This window comes from Cryptomeria japonica, chromosome 4 (genome assembly GCF_030272615.1).
Source record: "Cryptomeria japonica chromosome 4, Sugi_1.0, whole genome shotgun sequence".
Classification (NCBI taxonomy): domain Eukaryota; kingdom Viridiplantae; phylum Streptophyta; class Pinopsida; order Cupressales; family Cupressaceae; genus Cryptomeria; species Cryptomeria japonica.
Window position 1 is genome coordinate 243768126 of NC_081408.1, and position 22175 is coordinate 243790300.

The 22175-nt window shown below is 35.1% G+C and overlaps 1 protein-coding gene across 6 annotated transcripts in view; it reads left to right on the forward strand.

Annotated features, from left to right (window-relative positions):
- The window catches only part of LOC131065519 (alpha-glucan water dikinase, chloroplastic), a 96234-nt gene extending 74925 nt beyond the window's left edge, over positions 1–21309 (forward strand). For all 6 annotated transcript variants that reach the window (XM_058000031.2, XM_058000033.2, XM_058000034.2 and 3 more), the window contains exons 17-33: positions 239–301; positions 417–479; positions 733–792; positions 914–1066; positions 1281–1364; positions 1848–2024; positions 2234–2340; positions 2562–2775; positions 2951–3054; positions 3204–3339; positions 3592–3720; positions 4081–4191; positions 4667–4765; positions 19559–19732; positions 19824–19916; positions 20015–20130; positions 20661–21309. In XM_058000031.2, coding sequence (XP_057856014.1) covers positions 239–301; positions 417–479; positions 733–792; positions 914–1066; positions 1281–1364; positions 1848–2024; positions 2234–2340; positions 2562–2775; positions 2951–3054; positions 3204–3339; positions 3592–3720; positions 4081–4191; positions 4667–4765; positions 19559–19732; positions 19824–19916; positions 20015–20130; positions 20661–20865 — 2088 coding nt within the window. In that variant the 3' untranslated portion in view covers positions 20866–21309. The remainder of the gene's footprint in view (positions 1–238; positions 302–416; positions 480–732; positions 793–913; positions 1067–1280; positions 1365–1847; positions 2025–2233; positions 2341–2561; positions 2776–2950; positions 3055–3203; positions 3340–3591; positions 3721–4080; positions 4192–4666; positions 4766–19558; positions 19733–19823; positions 19917–20014; positions 20131–20660) is intronic.
- The last annotated feature ends 866 nt before the right edge of the window (positions 21310–22175 follow it).

The window sequence follows — 22175 nt, forward strand, 5'->3', positions numbered from 1 at the left end:
GCAAGGCCTAAATTCTGTAACAGATTTGGTTAGAAAACAAAAGCCTCTGTTGAATTTTAATTTTTTGAGCCTTCTCAGATAAAATAGTCTTTTTATGGTCTTGCTGAATACCGACTCTGCTGTCAGAAAAGCCACTTAGCATAGTTTTGTGAAAATTTCAGGGATTTCTGCTCTTATATTTCTTGAAGCTTTTGTGGAAGCATGCATATATGATATTGTTTTATATAAAATTTTGCAGGCAGTTCACTCGGGTGCAGACCTTGAATCTGCCATTGCAACTTGTATGGGTTATTCTGCAGAGGTAGCTTATTTTGCCTGCAGAATGGACATGAACATTTAGAATTTATTCTTGTAATCCATAATTTCTCTGAGTTTGTAATAATTGAATATGTAATTGGTCTTATACTGTTCTACAGGGTAAAGGTTTTATGGGTGGAGTTCAGATACGCCCCATTAGTGGATTATCACCAGAACTTCCAGTAATGATGAAAATCTTGTTCATGGCACATATTCGGTTTTATATATTGTGCAATTAATTCTTAGGGTTGTGGTGAACTAAATCCTTATTTCATTGCCTTAATTAAAATATATCCTGATTTCACATGCCAAAATGAAAAAATCCTATCCGATACTAAAATTCATTGTCTGTGATGACCAATGTTTACTTGATAGACTGTGTTCCTTAATCTTATAATTTTGGATGTATTTTCTAACACTGAAATATACAAATAGGGACTTCTAAGATATGTTCTAGAGCATGTGGAAGATAAGAAGGTTGGCCCACTTCTGGAGGTGAGTTGCCTACTTTGCATAGTTTGGTGTTTTAAATTCACATTCTTAATATGCCATCTTGGTAAAGGTTTGTTCATTCAAGTATCTTCAAAAAAAGTGATCTCTTCCTTGCATGTACTAGGGATTATTGGAAGCACGGTTTGAGCTCCGGCCTAGCCTTCTTAAAAAACACGATCGACTTAAGGATATTATATTTTTAGATCTTGCTCTCGACTCAACTGTTAGAACTGCTGTTGAAAGGGGATTTGAGGAGCTGAATAATGCCCAACCATCGGTATCTGTCCTTATCTGTATCTTTTATTATTGAGGATGGCAAACATATGATTTTTAAGATAATGACTTGTTTCTGTTTATATCTTTATTTTGAATGAAATATTTAGTGTATCTTCTGTGGTCCATATGTAATAGAGGCTAACTTGCTTTTTCAAATTACAATATTCCAAATATATTATGATTTCTGATGAACTATTTTCATCTTCTTGATGCAGGATATAATATATATTATTTCCATTGTTCTTGAAAACTTATGTTTATCATCAGATAACAATGAAGAGCTCATCTACTGCATAAAGGTCTGTTTTATTAACTTTCTTGCCTGATAAACATTTGGCATTTTTTGGAAGATTGAATTTCAACCACCGGTCAATGATGCTTTAATTTTGTCTAAATATTTGTACATTTATCTGTGTATATGTAGTTATGCACATAAATAGCATGCCCACACGTGCACTTGTACATGCATCATTTAAGAAGGAAACCATTTCTAAATTTAGAAATTAGTGCATTAAATATTACCTTAAAAACCTTACAGACATGTTTGCTTTGCTTTGATTAGTAGTCACTATTTAATGCATCAGTCTATATTCTTGTAAAGTTATGAAACTTTATAGATCACCTGCAATTCTGACTCTAGTTCCATAAATAGTGCCTATCATGCATATTCAAAAATATCTCACAATGTTTTATACTATATGCAAACAATCCATGTTCAGATATATCTGAAAAACTGAGCTATTTGTTCAATAGCTAATAGAATTTAAATACAATTTTTCAAGGACTGGTACCATACACTCCATTTGTGCAAGTCTAAAGCAGATCAGTGGGCACTTTATGCAAAGGCTGTGCTTGATCGGACAAGACTTGCACTTACAGAGAAAGCTGAACACTACCAGAAGATCTTGCAACCAAGTGCTGAGTATCTCGGAGGCTTGCTTGGAGTAGAGCAGTGGGCGGTATGTAATTTATACCTGCTAAAATTCTGTTGTAATTTTTGTTCTAAAGATGCTTAGTTGTTGCTCATTTTGGACTCATTCTTGAACATCATGGCGAGGACACAATTTCACATGTGATGTCTTTCACATTCTTTGAAACGGGCTTTGATTGTACAGTACTTGTATTACATATAAGTTCAGTTTAAAAAGTAGCTACCTTGTGCTTGCAGATAAACATCTTCACTGAGGAAATGATACGGGCTGGCTCAGCTGCCTCTCTTTCCTTGCTTCTTAACCGTCTTGATCCTATTCTTCGAAATATTGCACATCTTGGCAGGTAGTGTCATCTAGTTACAATATTTTAAGAACTACTGAGTGCTATATTTTCATTGTTATCAAACTGAATAACCACATTACTTTAGAAAGAAATCCTAATAGCACAGTGTTTGTTATTAACTGGGTCATCAGTATATTGCATATTTTTCTAGCTTAAAAACTAGCAATTGAAAGCACACAATAAGATAATTATTCTTAACATACTTTCAAATGTCTGGACAGTTGGCAGGTGATCAGTCCAGTTGAGGTGCGTGGATTTGTTGTCACTGTTGATGAATTGGCTACTGTTCAAAATAAGGTTTATGAACAAAAAACAATCTTAGTGGCAAGAAGAGTGAAGGGAGAGGAAGAAATTCCAGATGGTGTAGTTGCTCTTTTGACTCCTGACATGCCAGATGTTTTATCACATGTTTCTGTGCGAGCAAGAAATAGCAAGGTGGTTTATAGATCTTTCACAACCATTATCCTTTTGGGTACAATTATAGCCCCTGTAAAAAAATGGTCAGAAGGTTTTCTGTTTTCATGATAATAGATTTGGAAATGGATGTTCATCTGAAGTTTCTTTTTAAGTAGAAATGTATTCATCATCTTACAATTTCAATTTCATTCAGGTGTGCTTCGCAACATGCTTTGAACCAAATATTCTTGATGACCTTCGATCAAAGGAAGGAAAGGCATTGTCCATACAGCCTACTTCATCTGACTTAGTTTACACGTACGCTTATCACTTATATGTTTTCATTTTAAGGCCATGGCATGGTTGGTTGGTAATTCTTGTGATCAAGAGTATCTATGTTAGCTTTTGTCTTTTTTGTTTTTAGGTTTGAGACTTTGAGGTCATCTCTGCATTTGCTTTGTCTGCAGTGAAATCGAGGATGATAGTGTGTCGGTGGCTTCTGGAAATTCACCCGTGGATGAGGTGTTTCCAGGAATATCACTAAAAAAAAAACATTTTAATGGAACATACGCAATCTCAGCTGATGAATTTTCCAATGAACTTGTATGTATTTCTTTGAAGTGGAAATAAAAACTGATTTTTCTCTTAGCAAATGCAAAAGTTTATATTGGTCTAATTCAGTTGTGATAAAATAACTTGGATGAACAGTTTTCAGTGAATAGGCTGAGCAAAAATATTGTCTAATTACTGATGGTGTTTTTTGAGGCTGATTCCAAATATTCTACAATTGCTTTATCCTATCCTTGTGTAAATGTCCTATTTCACATTGTCACACTTTTGTGTTTCTTTCTTCAGGTGGGGGCTAAATCACGTAATATTGCGTATTTGAAGAGCACTTTCGGAACATCATGGATACGAGTTCCTGAGTCGATTGCACTTCCTTTTGGTGTTTTTGAGAAGGTTCTATCAGAGGAAATGAACAAGGTACTCCACTCTTCATTTCTAGCATTTCTCTACCAGCTCACTGATAAATTCTTGGTTAGTTTCTATTTGTTGTGGACAAGTCTTCTATTTTCAATTTGTGAAGAGACTTGAAAAGCTAGCTTGAATTTTTTTTTTGAAGTGAAATTTACATAATATATATTATGCACAGATATACTAATATATGTGTATGTGTGTCTGTATGTGTGTATTATATGGTATCCTAAATTCTATATTGTGTAGCATAAAGTGTGCTTAAATAGTAATACTACTAAGAGAGGTTTTTATTCGATTTTTTGAGAAGTTGAGGTAATTGATCCACTATTTTTATATAAATTATTGGATTACGAAATTACTGTGCAGGATGTTGCTGAGAAGATAGCAGCTCTCAACTTAATTGTAGCTCAAGGGGACTTTCAGAAACTCCATGACATTCGAGAAACTGTTCTGCAGTTGAAAGCACCTCATCAACTAGTATGTGTTACACCTTTAGAAAACAATAAGTGGGTTTGTTTTAAAGTGTTTTCCTATTTCTGGACATGATTTCTAGAATGTTTCTGTACTCAAAAGATAAATTGTAAATTCTATTTATAATATCAATATGGTACACTTGACCAAATAAGGTTTCATCAAGAGCCTTGAACAGTCGTGATGTATGTCGATTATGTTACAGAACATAGAGCAAGGCCAAGTAATGTTTCAGCATTGCAACAATATTTTTCTATAGTTATTTGTTGCTTCAATTTTGATATCATAGAACAGATAGAGATAGACTTTTGTATAAGTGTTATGTCAGCATTGCAGCAATACGGTTTTGTAGTTATTTGCATAATGATCTTGACACATGATTGAATTATTCATTTCTTAAGCTTCCATTCTCTTTTATTAGGGATTTGGACAAGTACATTATCTTCTTTACAAAAACAGAACATTGTTTCTACATTTGCAGGTTGATGAGCTGAAAAACAAAATGAAGACTGCAGATATGCCATGGCCTGGTGATGAAGGTGAAAGGAGGTGGCAACAAGCTTGGATGGCAATTAAAAAGGTGAGAATCTATCAAATTCATTAATTTTTTGTTCAAAAATAATATTACAACCCACCCACTAATCTCTACAAACCTATTCTAATGTGATTACTACTCACGGAATAATCACTTAGACTATTTGTAATTTGGTATTATTCTCTCCACATTATTTACATACACATGCTAATTAAAAAATATTAATATGGAGTACATGCTAACACCTACATGGGGTGAGGAACTTTATTCTGGAGCTGCATCTATGGTTGGCCTTGGTTGTTCGTTTTCTCCATGTTTTGGATTGCTGCTGAGGTTCATCTGTTTCATATTTGTCCCCCCCTCAGTCATTGATAAATCTTCATGTATGTCAGTTTCCACTGATTGGCTTCGAAGCCTTCAATTAACTACCTCCAAGGACAGCTGGAGTGCTAACACCTTACATAATTAGATTGGCTGAAGACATTTTGAGCATATAGAAAAATGCAGAAAAAAGGGATTATGTTGTGTCCAATTGGCAGTGAATAGACACCAAATTTCAAAATAATTGTGATTGGTTTACTGCATACTCAACATACTGGTAATCACATACCTTTTCTGCTCACCTATTAATTCATAATTTCTCCCAGCGCCTTACCCGATATCTATGTTGAATATTGGAGATTCTTTGAAATTCTAAAGCCTGTGGCCTTCACAAACTTTGAATATTATAAAAAACGCATAAACTTGAAATAATTCATACACATTCAACCATCATGTTACACTTTTCAATTATTTCAATTGCTTGAATGCCATAGAAATGTAATTGCTGTACAGGACATAGTTAGCATGAACTTCATGTTGTATCAAATGCAATTACTTCATGCTGTATATAGCTATACCTTCAATTTGAATTTTCACATAGTCAGTACGAACTTCAATGAATAAGAATCCAACTTGCTCTTTGTTGGTTAGATATATAGAAATTGGTGGCAAAATTATCTTCTAGGCTCAACAAATTTCATCCTTCTAGACCTCTCACCAAAGGTTTTGGAGTCTATCAATGCCAATACATATTAGATGACTGGAAAACAAACCCAATGCATACAGGACAATAAAAGTCTGCAATTAATAGATGCCAATGTTTTAAACAATGCAACAAAACAAACTCTGCAATCCTTTGTGAATATCCTAGAGAATGATTGAGCGCAAACCAACAGAAACTCAAACCCTGTACTCCTCTAAACATTTTCTGCAACACCTAATATTTCTGCAACTGAAATGAAAATCTGAATGTATATTTTTAATTTTTTAAATTTTGGGTATGAAAAATGTGAACAAAATGGAGTGAAAACAGCAATAGAGTGAACGAGATGGAAAGAGAAGAGAAGTGGAAATGGATGATAAATGTCACAGATTTGCAACTGGTCTGCATTGCACAAATATTGACAAAATGCAAGAATAATGAACAGGTAAACAATGGCTGTTGCATGTGGTCTGCACTGCATATGTGCGAACAGCTTCGAAACAAGGACAGCTGAATAGAGGAAAAACAGTCAGGTCTCGCAAGGAACCTGTTTTGATACCTAATGTGGGAATTTCGCCATCTTGAAATGGAGCCAAAGGCTCAAACACATTAGTCAACCAATCATTTTCAACACTAATGGCAATAATATGAGCTTCATATATATAGGACATCTATAACCACTCACTAACTTGCAACCTACTCATTTCTACAAATCTATTCTAATGTGATTATCACTTAAATATATTGTATTATTCTCTCCATATATCATTTCTATACACACACTAATTAACAAAATAATAATGTGGAGTACACACCCACATCCACATGTGAGTATTAATTCATAACATCTCATTCTTTTTATAATAATAAGGGACACAAAACTAAATAAAGGAACCAAATTTACAGTATTATCAAACTAGTTTCGCTCCCTGGTCTGAAGGGTTTCAAAATCAGTTTCTCCATGTGAAATCTTCTAATCATGTACATCCACATGGTCTAAAGACTCCCTGTAAGGCAATAACACCAATGACATATGTAACCAGCACTGTTCTGCAGAAAACAGAAACAATACCTAATCCCAGGGTTACTTGTAAAACTAAATCTATTTCTAAGACTTTACATCTGAGGAGTAAAGCTACCATAATTAACCATATTATTAACAGTTACTTAATTTAAAATCCTGATACGATTGCAGATATTCAACCTCTCCGTAGTCATACACCAAACCAAATCTATATTGCCATACCCATCGTAATGTCCCTTTTTATGTCCTTTCTAGTTTCTTTGGAGACTCCAACTTTCTCGGGGAGTGCTAGTTTTTTTGGATTAGAATTCCAACAGTGGCAGTGAATTTTGGAAATCAAAGCGAGTTTCATGGTACTTTCTGGATGTGGTTTCAATACTCAGGGAGCTCTCCACGCTTCTTGGAGAGGTTTTCTATTTTTGGAAAGCACCAAATTTTATAAGGTTCAATTTATTGAGTGTTTAAGAATATTCTAGCATGATCGGACTTCATTTTCAATCCATTCTAATATTTTTTCGTAACTTTGGTTGGATATACAGAAAATAATTAAATAATTAAAGGTTAATTTGTCTTAAAAGCAAAACTCAAAGACAGCTTATGTTAATTATTTAATTGGAGTACAAGTCACTTATATGAAGCAAAAAGGATTGTTATTTTAAAAAGTGATTTTAAATTATAATCTTTGGAAAGTTCCACATAAGGTTATAAAAGGAGGTTGAGGAGACTCATTTGATTCATTCTTGACATTTGATATTTAATTGAAACCCCAGTTTTGGACTTGAGTAGATGTCTACTACCCCAGGACAAAAAGTCTAAGGTGAAGATTGGGTTTGGAAGTGAAAAATCTTCCCTAGCCGATTGCAAAGGTGGATTTAGATGGAGTTCATGTTTGGGCTGAATGTTTGTAGAATAAAAGTTTGGAGCATATCGATTATCTATACAAAATCACAAAGATGTGCATGCAACAAATTTGTAGAAGATTTGCATGCAAATTACAAATTTGTGTGTGCAAGTGGGAGAGATAAAAAATCTCAATGTTATGTGTGCAGGGAAAAGAACAAAAATTATGGTGCTGTGTGTGCAGAGAAAAAGATGAATAAAAAATCAAATAGTTTCAATTTAGACTGAGATACATCCAGTTGTACAATTTTTGCAATTCCAAAAAGGGTACTGTATACTTCCTAAAGCACATAGAAAAAGGGCTCATGTATACAAGAAGGCATTTAAGCTATGTTACCGGGTCCTTCCCTTGCACCCCCTGAGTCCTGGTCCGATTTGAATTGGGTTCTGGTCCTGGTCTGGTCCTCTGTGGGTTCGGCCAAGGTCCTGCCCACAGCCTGTGGGAACGGCCCAGACCAACCTAGGCGAACCCGAGCCAAATTGCACCTCCAGATGTGTTTTGCCAGCGAATTTGGATGTTTTTTAATCTTTTTTTTTCACTTTTTTTTGACTTTTTATTGTAAGGATATCCATCTACTGCAGTGGTAAAAATATTGTCAAAACCATGGCATCAAGGAATAATCACCAGGTTTCTATGCTAGAAACAAAATGGAACGTCTAATATAAATCTTAAACCCTTGCATATTCAATTCTCAATCTCTAATGTTATCAAATTTATAACTATGTGTGAAACATGTTTATCATTGTCAAAGACAGTGAATTGTGTCTGCAAAAGTATCAAATTTAGCATTCTATCAAGTGTGTAGGGGGCAGTGATCTGTTTATAATAGCGAGCAAGGGTTAGAACCATGTTAAAATCTTAGGGCCAGTTCATTACTTTAAGGATACCTTAAGCCTTATCCTAATTCTTGACACACTTCAAGCTCCTATAAACTCAAAGAGAAGCAGTCTTAATATGCGTAAAGACCTTGTGATACAGCACCAAACAAGACAGTGTACAGATAAGCCATCGTGAGAGTCATAGTAAACTTCAAATGATATTGGTATTAAAAGAGAGATCATAGTGTTCTATGAAGAGTATCCTATGTATCATAGTGTTCTAAGAAGAGCCATGGATATGATGGTCATCAAGTTGTTATCTATGAAATGTCATTCATAGTCTATTGAGACTACAGTCTATAGAGCTTATAATCACAAATGATTGTCATGTCAAGTAAACCAAAGTCAAATGACCTAGAGGAAGATAGACATCTAATATGGATGGTGATGATATTTTTGATGACCCATATGATATTTGATCAATGATGGCTGATTGTTTACGCTTGACATTATTATTTTTTAGCTTTAAAGTTTAATATATATAATGACAATTGAGTTTGACTAATATTTGACTATTAATATGGTGGTGTATTTCAAACTTAATTACTGCTGCAAATAGTATATATTTCTGATTTTTATATGTTTATGTATGGATGAACCCAACCGCCCAAAATTTTTTTGCCCGAACTTGTGAATCAAACCCTTGAATCCGAACCCAAGCTCAAACCAGAATTGGCAACTTAGCATTTAAGCCTTAATAATTTCTAGCCCAGCCTCCTAGAGGCTTCCTTAAGTCTGCCACAGTCTCAAAAGGAAAGTCATAGCCTTGATATAGCTGTTGTACAAATTTAAAAAGGTGATGTACAATTTTCCAAGCTGATGTACCAGTGTTAAGGGAACTGTACAAGCCTTAAGGGGTGTCGTACAAGCCATAGGAGGTATAAGGAAGTAATGTCATTGCTGATTGGTCTATCAGCAACTCTTAATCTGAGGTCAACTATTATTCAGTTTGTGCTATCAATTTAATATTGTAATTCTGGGCATAACATCTTATATCACCATTTCATATATGTATTTAAAATGATATTTGATGTATAAATTATTCAAGAAATCTAAGAAATTTTAATGTTTTACCAAAGCCCTATTAAAATATGCACACACGCCGATTGTTTGACAAAATGCCTGTGTTAAAAGTGTGAAAATTTCAAGTTTGATAAAAACTATTTGGTTAAGGGTTAGTACATGGGTATCATGGTAGTGTACCTTGCCAGCCAGTGGGATCTTTTTGCAAATAGAAATTTCTTATGCAGCTAGAGGGTTCACACAGATACTATTTTAGAAGAAGGACAAATGATCCTCTAGAGCAAGCTAAGATTGAGGAAGAAGTTCCTATTGCAGATTTATTTGGTGACGGAGCTCCAAGAAACATGGGTGATAGAAGGGAATCCGAATGAAGGTAGCACAATGAATAATGGGAAGCTAGTAACATGAACATACCAGCCATAACAATTCCAGGGCAGCTAGTGGAGCATCATCTAGGCCTCTAATGCCTACATTTTTACAGAATGAAGCTGTAGTAGTAGGAAATTAGCAAAATGCAGAAGAAGGTTTTGTGGACTTGTTTATGCTAGTGAGTACAATGGTTAGAGGCGAGACCTTGGAATTGATCTTTTAGCCGCACTAGCTCTATGTAATGTCCCATTTTGTAAATGCCCTAGTTTTTGCCCTAAAATTACAAGTCCAAGTAACTTTCCTACTAGGGATAGGAACAGAAACTTAATCATAAGATATCTCTAATTTATTGGGAAAATTCAATCATAGGGAAGCTAGAATAAGGTGACTTGATAGGGTGCCCTAGAGATCCTCTACCCTAGGCCCAAGAGCGGATATACCATCCCTCTTGGCCTCATGTGGCCCATGCCATCCATATGAGGTGTACCTAGTGAGGTGGTGTACCTAGTGAGGTGTCCTATAACCGTTCCCCCTCATCTTGTCATCATCCTAGTTCCTTTATGATTGATCCTCTTGCATTAATGAGTAGTGGTGGAGGAGAGGGAAAAGATTGCAGAGAGTGCACCAGAAACCATATCTCCTATACCCAAAGACCGTACCCATTGTACTCTTTTGGCCTCTATGTGTTCACTGTGTCCCACTTTGAGGTGGCACATCTAGAAGAATGCTCATACGCTGTACCCCTCTTGCAATGCTCTCACACCCTCCTTCACCATTGTATATATATTTATTATACCTTATAAGTAATGAAGAGTCAACGCATATTTTCATTATGACAGTAGTTGGTTATTGCTGAACCCATTTATCCGGTTGATATTAACAGTGTTACTAATACCATTATATTGTATTATATTAACAGTATTATTTTATGTTACCTACATTATATTACATTACATTATAAGTATAGTATTACATTGACAATATCATTCTATATTAGCAATACTGTATCAGATTTTATTAAACGCATTAGCTTCAGATTTTACTAACATCATTATGTTATTTTGACACCTTCAAGTTATATTACATTAATAGTATTACTATGTTAATGTGTCTTCCTACCTTACCTTGGTTGGGGGGAGACCGACTGCATTTAAAGGGTCTCAGCGGGTATGCTTTTCCCCAAGAGATGTTTAGATAGAGTCTTCATGGATCACAACCTTTGCACTAATTAAATTGGTGATCAAGACAAGCACCGGTTAGCAATAGTGATCGGTACATTTAATAGTTATTGTAAATATTACTTAACAGTAATTATTATTGAAATTATTAATGTAAGTTAATATTTATTGTGGCTATTAATAATTATTGGAAATATCAGTTAATAATAGTTATTGATTGTGATTATAAATGCAAATCAATATTTATTTAATAATTATTGTGAATATTGGTTAATAGTAATATACATGAACAAATAAATATATAGTTTAGATCCTCTTCAAAAAGAATGTAAATACTCAAAATATAAGGGATATTACACTCTAGTTGCCATCTTAGAATTCACTGCTTAGCTTTGGAGGAGGGTCGCTGCAGACTTGAGCACATTTTGGAGGAGAAATCAAAGTGCACCAGTTGCTGCTAGTGGTGCACAACACTTATTTATGACTGTAAAAGATAGTAGAAGGCATCACTAAATCTAGGATCTCATACAAATTTGCTACCCCAGTTTCTGTAGAGATTTTAAGTGTATTAACCCTAATTCATTTTGTGAGCCACACCCTATAACAACTGTCATCATAGCCTACAAGTTGATCTTTGGTTAATTGTGGAGGCATGCCATTGTACTCTTAGAATTGTTGAATAAGAATAAAGATCTTAATATTGTGCAGTCCAATTAAATACTATTATATGAATATTGCATTAATTATTCAATTTCCAGTTTGTTTCTAGCTTTTGGTAGCAATTCAGATTAATAAATTTGAATAGTTCGATCGAGGAGGGCTAAATCGTTATTGTTACTGTAGCTTTTTGTATTTCTTGTTATTTCAATTTGTAAACATTCAAAAAATACAAAAAGAATCCATATATTTCAAAAATAAAGAAGGGAACATTACAAAAAGCCTATGTGAAAATGAAATGATAGGCTAGGGGTCTTCATTAGACTTACACTTGAGAAGGGGACATGACAAAGCATAAGAACATTTGAACCTTTAACACAAGGCTGAAAGTGTTAATTAGCTGATTGGAAAGGGAACAAACTAATGGGCTAAAGAAATGATGGTTATTTAGGGTTGATGCCTTCACTTTGGAAGAAAATGAAGATAGTTCCTCGCTCATCATGTGAGGCATACAATAGGACCATGTACATCAAGAGTGAAAGTAAGACATCTAGCCATTTGAAGAAAAGAAAGGAGGATTTCGATTCAAGTTACAATGAATTGGATTGCTACAAGCTCTTCAAAGAGTTGTGCAAAGAATGATGAAAGAAATAAAGGACACAAGAAGGTAAGGAACTTTGATGTACTGATTATAAAATAGGCCATGCCAAATCTAAATGTCCTAAAAAGCTATTTTGTGATATTTGCCAAGTGGCAATTGGTCCCTATAATTTGAAAAGGTGCTTGGTGCTTGGTGAAGTTTGGGTAAATCAACTATTGGTTAACATCTTTCCATTTGGTAGAGTGGATCAACAAGGAATTCAAGTTCTTGGAATCCTCATGGAGAAAAAGGTAAATATCAGGATTGAAGCATTTTAGTGAACTTTTTTGTCATCTCATTATAGAAGAAAAGCATATGATTCAATTGTGTTGAAAAATTGAAACAAATTCCTGTCAAGGCTTTTTCCATTGGTAAATTGAGGATTATGAAGTATTTTTGTTGAAGTGCAATTTTATTGAAACTATAGAGATTGGTGAAGATAAACAAGGATTATGCGATGATACAAAGCAACCATGTAATGTTGAGGAAACCTAGGAGAGTAATTCTGAAAAGTTGAACAATTCTTGTGTGTCAACAAAGTACATGGTTCGTAGTTAACAATTTATTCTTGAAGGTTGGAAGCTTTAAATATGTTTGACTTTGATGTTTTATTAGCTTCTCTAGATTCAACTAAAGTTCCTGATATTAATGAAGATACATTTTAGAGTTATAATATTAAAAAAATATTCGATCCAGAGCCTATGAGTACTTGTGTTGATGAATCTTACAAAGGACCCTAGTGTTGTATATTTGGCATGACATCAAAGTACAAAGACAATTGGAGCAAACTTCATAGGCAAATGATGAAAAAGGGAAAGATATTGTACTATAGGTCAGAAAGAAAAGTAACTTGATTTAAGAAGAAAATAATAGGTGGGCCCCACAAAAGAAAAACAAAAGAAAACAATAGAAATAAAAACCTCTTTAAAATGAGTGATAAGAGAAAAATTAAAATTTTAATAAAGTTAACCATTTTTCTCACCATATGATAGGTTGAAAAAGACCACTATATGACATTCAAGGGAGAAGCATATAAAAATTATTGTGATGATGTAATTTACTCACTAGACTTCATAAGTTGATCATTCAACAATCAAGGAAAAGACAAGTTTGAGTGCATGATAATAATATTTTCCATATTTCTCCCCTTTGTACGACCGGTTGATGTGGACTGCACTAAATGACCTTCCTCTTCCACCATACACTCAGCCTTGGTTGGAATAATTGTATAACACACAAAACATATTCGCTTCATCGTATGATAGCTACAAAAATTTAATCTTGGACCATACAACCATTGGTAGCAGCTTATGGTGTATGGATTCTTTAGAAACTTCTTTGTGGTAGACTCTTCTCCACTTTTCCATACAACCCTTTAACCTTCAGCCTATCTTTTCAATCTACTATAGACGTATGGTCTCATCATTTCTACTCCTTTTCTATTGTATGGCCCTCTAGCATTTGTTCCAGTAGTGTTCACTTTGATAAATCCCTTGTTGTTATTGTCTAGTTTGGTACTTCACATTCTATTGCTGAAGCACTTTGCATCTTTCATTACATCTTTACAGCCTTTCGCAATGGCTCTTTCTCAAACCATGGAATTGATAATACTATGGACTAATAGTTCGGTGAGTTGGGAGAAGGCATATCCCTTGCATCTGGGAGAATGGAACAAGATATATTCTAATGTGAATGATTCAAAAGTGCCTAAAGCATCGTCTAGGTTCAGTGATCAGCTTGTTGAAACATTTTCGAAGTCCGATGCACATTTAGATATTATTGTTTGTTGTTTGTCTATTCTTCCAACTCAATCCATTGAAAATGGTCACTGATGACTACATTCTCTATACAAACAAGATATGATGGAAAGCTTTGTAGTTAGAGATTTGAAATATTGGGTTAGTTCACCACTAACAAACAAGATAACTATATCAAAGAGTCTATAGACTAGAGATGCTCTAGCCTAGAAATTCTTTGCATAAACTCTAGCTGTGAATAGATCTAGGTATATGTGGTCAATAGTTGCTGATTTGAACAACTTCACATAGGTTTGAGCACATTGGTGCAGTAATGAGTATATTAGTATAATGAGACAGTGGGTTAGTGAATCACAATATTCAAAATTGAAGTACTATGACAGTTGAGCCATAGGCGTTCTACTCCTATACAATCTAAAGTCTAAAACTTAACAACAAATATCTCACAAATTGTGAAAAACTTGGTTGTTATGAATCTTATCATAAAGTAGATCCTGTTAGGTCTATATTGTACTAAGTTTCAGCTGATTTTCCTACCTATTTGCCACCTGACCCAATTTGATTCTTTTGTCATTGTGATCATTTTGGTTTATCTACCTACTAATCCCTTTGATAGACCCCTTAAGGGATCAGTATGGGTGGCGCCCATAGAAATAAAAAATCCAGATGACTCTATAAACCTTTGCTTGGAAAAGTTGGATGAGGAAGTCAACAAAATAGTCAATATAGTTTTCTATTCTCCTGAGTTACCGGGTTTAGCCCCCTAGACCCCTGGTATTGGTCCGGTATGGTCCTGGTTCGGGGTTCAGGTCCGGTCCGGTTCGCTTGTGGTTCGGACAAGGTTCGTGGTTCACAGGCCTGGTTTGAACCAGGGCGAACCCAAGAGGACCCAAGTTGAACCCAGGGGTCTAACAGCCCAAAAATGGATTTTTTTTTGCAAATTTTTGTTTTTTTTTGAATTCCACCACATAAAAAATTAAAATTACTCCACACACCTATGCATCGTACAACCAAGAGAGAAGCACAAGTCTGTACGAAAGAACAAGTCAGAAAACACAATTCCCGTACGGGAGAATGCACCTTGAACAGAATTTTGACTTCTTTGGCCTTGTTCCTGACGTCTTAAAAAAGCAGAAAATTGATGCACGCCATGGAGTTCCGTGTGGGTTTGAAGGTTGTAATTTGATGTTGGTGGCGGGGGTGTTGCCCCTCGACCCCGCCTTGTACCGCGACAGGGAGCGCGCCCTGGGCGCTGCCCCAGGACCTTGCGAGGGGCGCTACTCCTCGACCCCGCAAGGGGCTCTGCCCCTTGACCCCGCTGGGGGCGCTGCCCCCAGACCCCCACAAGGGGCGCTGCCCCTTGGCCCTGTTGGGGGCGTTGCCCCAAACCCCCATTAGAGAATCCATTTGATGATCAAACTTTAAATTCTTGAAAGTTGAAACAATGATACTTGAATATTTTATCATTTTGATATTAAACTTGATGTATATGATGCTGTTATGGTATGATCATGATGCTATGATTACAAGTTTATGTTGGTTTTGTTGTTTATATGATGCTATGTGACATGCTAATCTTAATTCATGCTTATAGGCTGCATATATATATAATTTACATGTTTTTGTACTAACGAACCCAAACGAAAACCCCTTTTCAAAATTTTGCCGTACCGGCGTACTGGGTTCTTCGAACCCGAACCGGTGCCCGAACCCGAACCGGTAACTTAGCTATTCTCTAACAATTGTCCAAGTTGGGCAAACTAGACTTAATGCCAAATATAATACCATGAGCCAACAATTCCATAGAGTGGAGAATCATCTATGGGACAAAGGTCTAACACAAGATGACACTCTTTCAGTAGATCACGTCATGGAGGGACACAATGTACACCTCAACTAGACTCCTCTAAATTTGATGTTGATGACAAGTGGGGCACCTCAGAAGAAAGTCCATTGAAAAATAATTTAATAGAGTGCTCTAATTTATGATTTGAGGCTCAAAATTTCTGTGCATGCATTAGCAGGGATCACAATACTCCAAATTATGAAGGTGTTGGGATACTGAAAGAAGCATTGCTTAACCATCCTCATCACTTAACCATTAATCTATTTGCAATGTTGAGGCTGTGAAGAATAGGATAGTCATAGGGATACTAACCTTATAAAGCATTTTAAAGTCTTATGGTAACCAAATGATTGGTTGTTCCCCACTTTATTCTAAAAAAGTTAGGACTCATGTCTTGGCCTTCCTCTAGCTCCTTTCCTTTTGTAGGTTTAGATAACTTCCCGTTCCTTGTTTCAAAGAACCACTCTCTTTGTGCTCACCATTTTACCTTTTCCATTTAATCTTTTCCCCACCTTGAAGGCACATTGAAAAGCCTCATTTACTGAGTGCAACTTGATCATTGTGAATTCATCTTGGCTCTACTAGTGGAATCCGTTCACATATTTGATGCTGCTTGCTTCTTTCCTTGTGTGGTTGTTTTAATTTGCAACCTCCTAGAACACTCTAGTAGGCTTGCTATAAATTTTGTTGATAACCAGATGGAAGAGACCTTGCTTATTGATATTTCAACATCTTATAGACCAAAACCTAATTTTCTCTTTATCTTGCCTCGTTTGGGTTTTTAAGTATCCAACCATAGAAGTCCATGAAACTTCAATTTAGGCAATTGCGAAATTGCAACTACCACCTTACTAGGTTCAAATTCTTCAACATCCTCCATCACAAATTATTTATATAACTCTTGAATTTAATCTATAAATGATTTGGGGTTGAACACCCTTTGCATAATGTGATACATCTGCTTTGATCCTGATATTTCAACGTCTTAGACATTTGTTTTGAAGTCAAAATGTTGAAATCCATCACCTTTGATGGAAGCTATTGGATTGGCTAAATTAGTAGAGGACATGACACCACACTAAGCTGCGCATATAAACCACTACAAGTCAGAACTCCACAACTATTCCAACAAACACCAAATCAAAGCACCTGATCACCACCAATCAAGCACCTAACTCATAAGGAGATGGCAGCTTGTAGAGCAAAAAGGTGGTTCTACAATTGTGATGAAAAATATGCACCAGGTCATAAATGCATGAAATGTAAACTTTATATATTAGATGTTGAGGCACCTTCTACATTTGGCATGTTGGGCACCTCAGAAGGAGGTCCCATTGAAAAATAATTTGATAAATGTTCTAATTGATGATTTGAGCCTCAAAATCTGTGTGTATGTATTAGCAGGGATCGCAACACTACAAACTATGAAGGTGTTGGGATACTTAAAGAAGCATTGCTTAACAATCGTCATGTGAAGAGTAGGATGGTCACAGGGATACTAACCTTATAAAGCATCTCAAAGTCTTATGGAATCAAATGATTGGTTGTTCCCCACTTTACTCTAAAGTTAGGACTCATATCTTGGCCTTCCTCTAGCTACTTTCCTTTTGTAGGTTTAGACGAACTTCCCTTTCCTTGATTCAAAGAACCACTCTCTTTGTGCTCACCATTTTACCTTTTCCATTTAATCTTTCCCCCACCTTTAAGGCACATTGAAAGGCCTCATTTATTGAGTGCAACTTGACCATTTTGAATTCATCTTGGGTCTAGTAGTGGAAGCCATTGACATATTTGATGCTGATTGCTCCTTTTCTTGTGTACAAGTTATAATTTGCAACCTCCTAGAACACTCCGGTAGGCTTGTATCAAGTGCTCCTTTGGTTTCAGATTCTGGAATGCTATAAATTTTGTTGATAACCAGATGGCAGATACCTGGTTTTTTGATATTTCAATATCTTAGACCAAAACCTGATTTTCTCTTTATCTTGCCTTATTTTGGTTTGAAAGTATCCAACCATAGAAGTCCATGAAACTTCAATTTAGGCAATTGCAAAATTGCAACTATCACCCTACCGGGCTCAAATTCTTCAACACCCTCCTCCATCACAAAGTATTTATATAACTCTTAAATCTAATCTATAAATGATTTGGGGTTGAACACCCTTGCATGAGGTGATATATCTGCTTTTCCCCTTGATCCTTACTTGGACTCTACTTTAATTGACTGCTCTTACATATGTACTGCTAGTACTGGTGCCCTTGCTTGTCTGGTTCATTCTTAGATTCTTTATGTTGCAATCTGATCGTTATGGTTCACAATCTTCTCATCAAATCTTCACTAAGAGTTCTACACTCTTTACAATTCCTCCCATCTCTCCTGCTCCAATTTACAGTAACTCCTCTTTGAGCTGCTTCCCAATGGGTGAGTCCTCTAGATGCTCAAATACCAAATTGATACAGTTTCTTTAGCAGCTTTGAACCTGATTATTCTCTAGGATCTTTTCTTGAACTCTTACTCTCTGATCAATAGTTGACCAATATGATGAGTGGCTTTGTATAATACAAATGGTAAAAAATCACAGTAACTGGTTTGTAGTGAAAAACAGAGCATGATGAAAACAGACAAAGGAAAAGAAGATATTCAATTATCTCTGCTTATTTACAGCATATACCTTTTGAATCAGCGGATACAAATCATTACGTTGAACTTGTAACAGTTAATTTCACCCTTACTATTACTGCCATGCACAAGTCATTATGAACACGTAATGGCATATAGCAGTTTGAAGAAGAGAAGTGATTAATGGCTTCGTGATGGCAATTGTGAATTGAAACAGGGAGAGGAGTACGGAGAAACCTATTACACTTCACAGGGAGAGAAAAGGAAGTGACATAAGCTGATCTTCCTTTTTAAAAAAAATATTACAGGAAAATGTTATACCTTTCTTTGTCGGAGTTTGAATCTTTGTTGCTATCCATTAAGTGTTCTTATCTGACTGATATGATAATCCATACTGTTGAAAATCATTGTCTTCTGTAAAATATTCAGAAACTTATGTTAGTATATTTATAATTATGCAAAGATCTGGTAGCCTAATGACTAAATTGTATTTGACATCTGCTAGCTTATTTTGGAAGGTTGGTTGACATTCCACATGGTATCCTCTAAGATACCATGTTTAATAATGGAAATTATGATCTGTCGTTTGAATTCACAAGCAATATTCTTAGTATTATGCCTAGTCATTTCTTGTGCACTATCCCGTTTCCTTTAACTGATAACATTATGACGCAGTCGATCAAAAGGCTGGTGATCTCAGTGGCCATTCGTATAAAAAATTCTAGGTTTGGATGAATGGTCATTGCTTGGAAAGTATGTTTATTGTTTATAAGTACCAACTTAAATATTTATCTCCTTAATCCACATTATCCTTTTTAAATTGAAAACATATAATCTGCCAATGACATCCTTTAAACATAGGCAAGAGGAATTGTGCTAGCCTTGTTTTTGAATGGTATATTCTCTGTTTTGTTACTTCAGGTCTGGGCTTCAAAGTGGAATGAAAGAGCCTATTTTAGTACTCGAAAGGCAAAAATAGATCATAATGACTTGTGCATGGCTGTTTTGGTTCAAGAAGTAGTCAACGCAGACTATGCATTTGTCATTCATACGGTGAACCCATCGACAGAAGATTCGTCAGAGATTTATGCTGAGGTACATTCTCTCATTTGAAAGAGTCCTGTCTAAATTGTTTTATACGAGTTTCAAGATTTTCATTCTTCTTACAATGGATATTATCTTTCAGGTTGTAAAAGGTCTGGGAGAAACACTTGTTGGTGCATACCCTGGTAGAGCTATGAGTTTTGTTACAAAAAAGTCAGACTTGAGTTCTCCAAAGGTGAAACTCTGAACATACGAGTACAGATAGTCCTTAATCTTCAGTTTTGTTTAAGTTCTATTTACATATACCCTTTTTCTCTTTGAATTCCTTTTCAGATATTGGGATACCCTAGCAAACCAATAGGTCTCTTCATCAAACGGTCAATAATCTTCAGATCTGATTCAAATGGTGAAGATCTGGAAGGTTATGCTGGTGCTGGTCTTTATGACAGGTATGGATGTATACATTATTCATTCCTAGTGTATAATTATATGGCATTCTCTTCTCGTGTTTCAACATTATTTATTCTGATTTTGCTCATAGAATGTATTTTTCAGGCTATACATTCTGGTATTAGTTGGAGTATATGAGTGGTCTGTATTACATAATCTGATCAAAATTGTAAAATCTAGCATTGCAGAGAAGAATACTTAAATCACGTTTAGACTATCATAATAACATATTTCTGAGATTGCAGGGAAGAATACATACAGTTTTTAATGCATCATACTCGTAGATCATATATTTTTGGTTAATGGTTGGAAAAACAATCAGTATGAATGCCATATGGGGTTATGTGTTCTGAAATGTAGATACTGATCCCTCTTTCCTAGAAATTTTTATTTTTGGATATGAAGACAATGGTACTCTTTTACCAGGTCCTTTTTGGCAAGTAATAAATGTCAAACTGGAGATTGTATACACAAAATTTGAAATAACTGGTATTATATTTTGATGTTGAAGTGCTCTTTGCTATGGCAGTGTGCCTATGGATGAAGAGGAGAAAAGAGCGATTGACTATTCTTCAGACTTATTAATAACTGATCACAACTTCAGACAATCCGTACTCTCAAAGATTGCACTAGCTGGATTTGAAATTGAACAACTCTATAAATCTCCCCAAGATGTGGAAGGTGTAATTAAGAACGGTGAACTCTATGTGGTGCAGACAAGGCCTCAAATGTAAAGATACTTGCCAGGAACAAAAATCACCTCTGTATGGCAAATAGACCATATCATATGTAGCCAGAAACTAGGCAGAGTTCTTCTTTGAAAGATGTTTATACCCAATAAGTCTGGACTGGAGAATCTTAGAGTCTGGAGTAAGAGGGTGGTTCAACTTTATATCATCAATAATCATGGTTTCAATTTTGTATAGCCTGGCATTTCCAAGGCTATACGGATAATGAACTAGATGACATCTCAAGGTGCAAAGTAATTTATGGATATGGTTAATTTCACAGTATCTATGCTTTATTCTGCAAGTTGGCAGATTCTGTAGTAGTGACTCATGGCATCTATTTTTTAATTTTTTATCATTCCATAATAAGCAGAATCTAGTGTTCTGCAAATTTTGTACTTAATTTTTTTTCTAATATATTATAAACGTATCATCTAATTGTTAATTTTCTATGCGTTTATCATTTATATTTCAATCTCCAGTTTTCACATTATTGTTTTAGTTCTCTTAAATTTCTTTTAATATGTACAGAATAAAATATAAATATTGGACGCGAGATATAAGCAAATAAGTTTCAACCATATTAGTTTTGATTGCTAAAATATTTAGCTGTCGATGGCTGTTTCTGAATTATGGACTTAATTCATATTTAACTATACTATGACCAAAATAGCTCATGCAGAAATATACTTCCCTATGGTTTTCGTCTTGCACTGCCATATTCTTTCAATGATGGAGTTATCTGAAAAAACTACGGAACAAGTAAGTTTGTATATATGTTCATGCGAGTATACAAATCTAATTTAGTTGCCGGAGTCTCAATTGAGAATGGGGGAAAAATTGATTCATATAATGAAGCCTTAGTGCTCTATGTGCAGCGCTATTAGATACTTATTTATTTTTATTGAAAAAGAATGCACATTTCATAAGAGTTTGCAGTTAAAAAATTGCAAGAATAGACTGACCAGCAACATAAGCAACTAGAATATGGACACAAGATAGAAATTAACAGCAGTGCAAGATAGACACAAGATAGACATACACAAGATTGACTATACTTTTGTCATATTATTATTTATCTTAATTGGAGATAATAAGTTTCTAACGATTTAAAAAAAAATGAAATTAACAGCAGTGCAAGATAGACACAAGATAGACATACACAAGATTGACTATACTTTTGTCATATTATTATTTATCTTAATTGGAGATAATAAGTTTCTAACGATTTTTTTAAAAATGTTATTGAATGATCGATAGACAAATATTTATTGTTCTCAGGAAGTAACTGAATCTATGTTTTTGGGTAGAGGAAT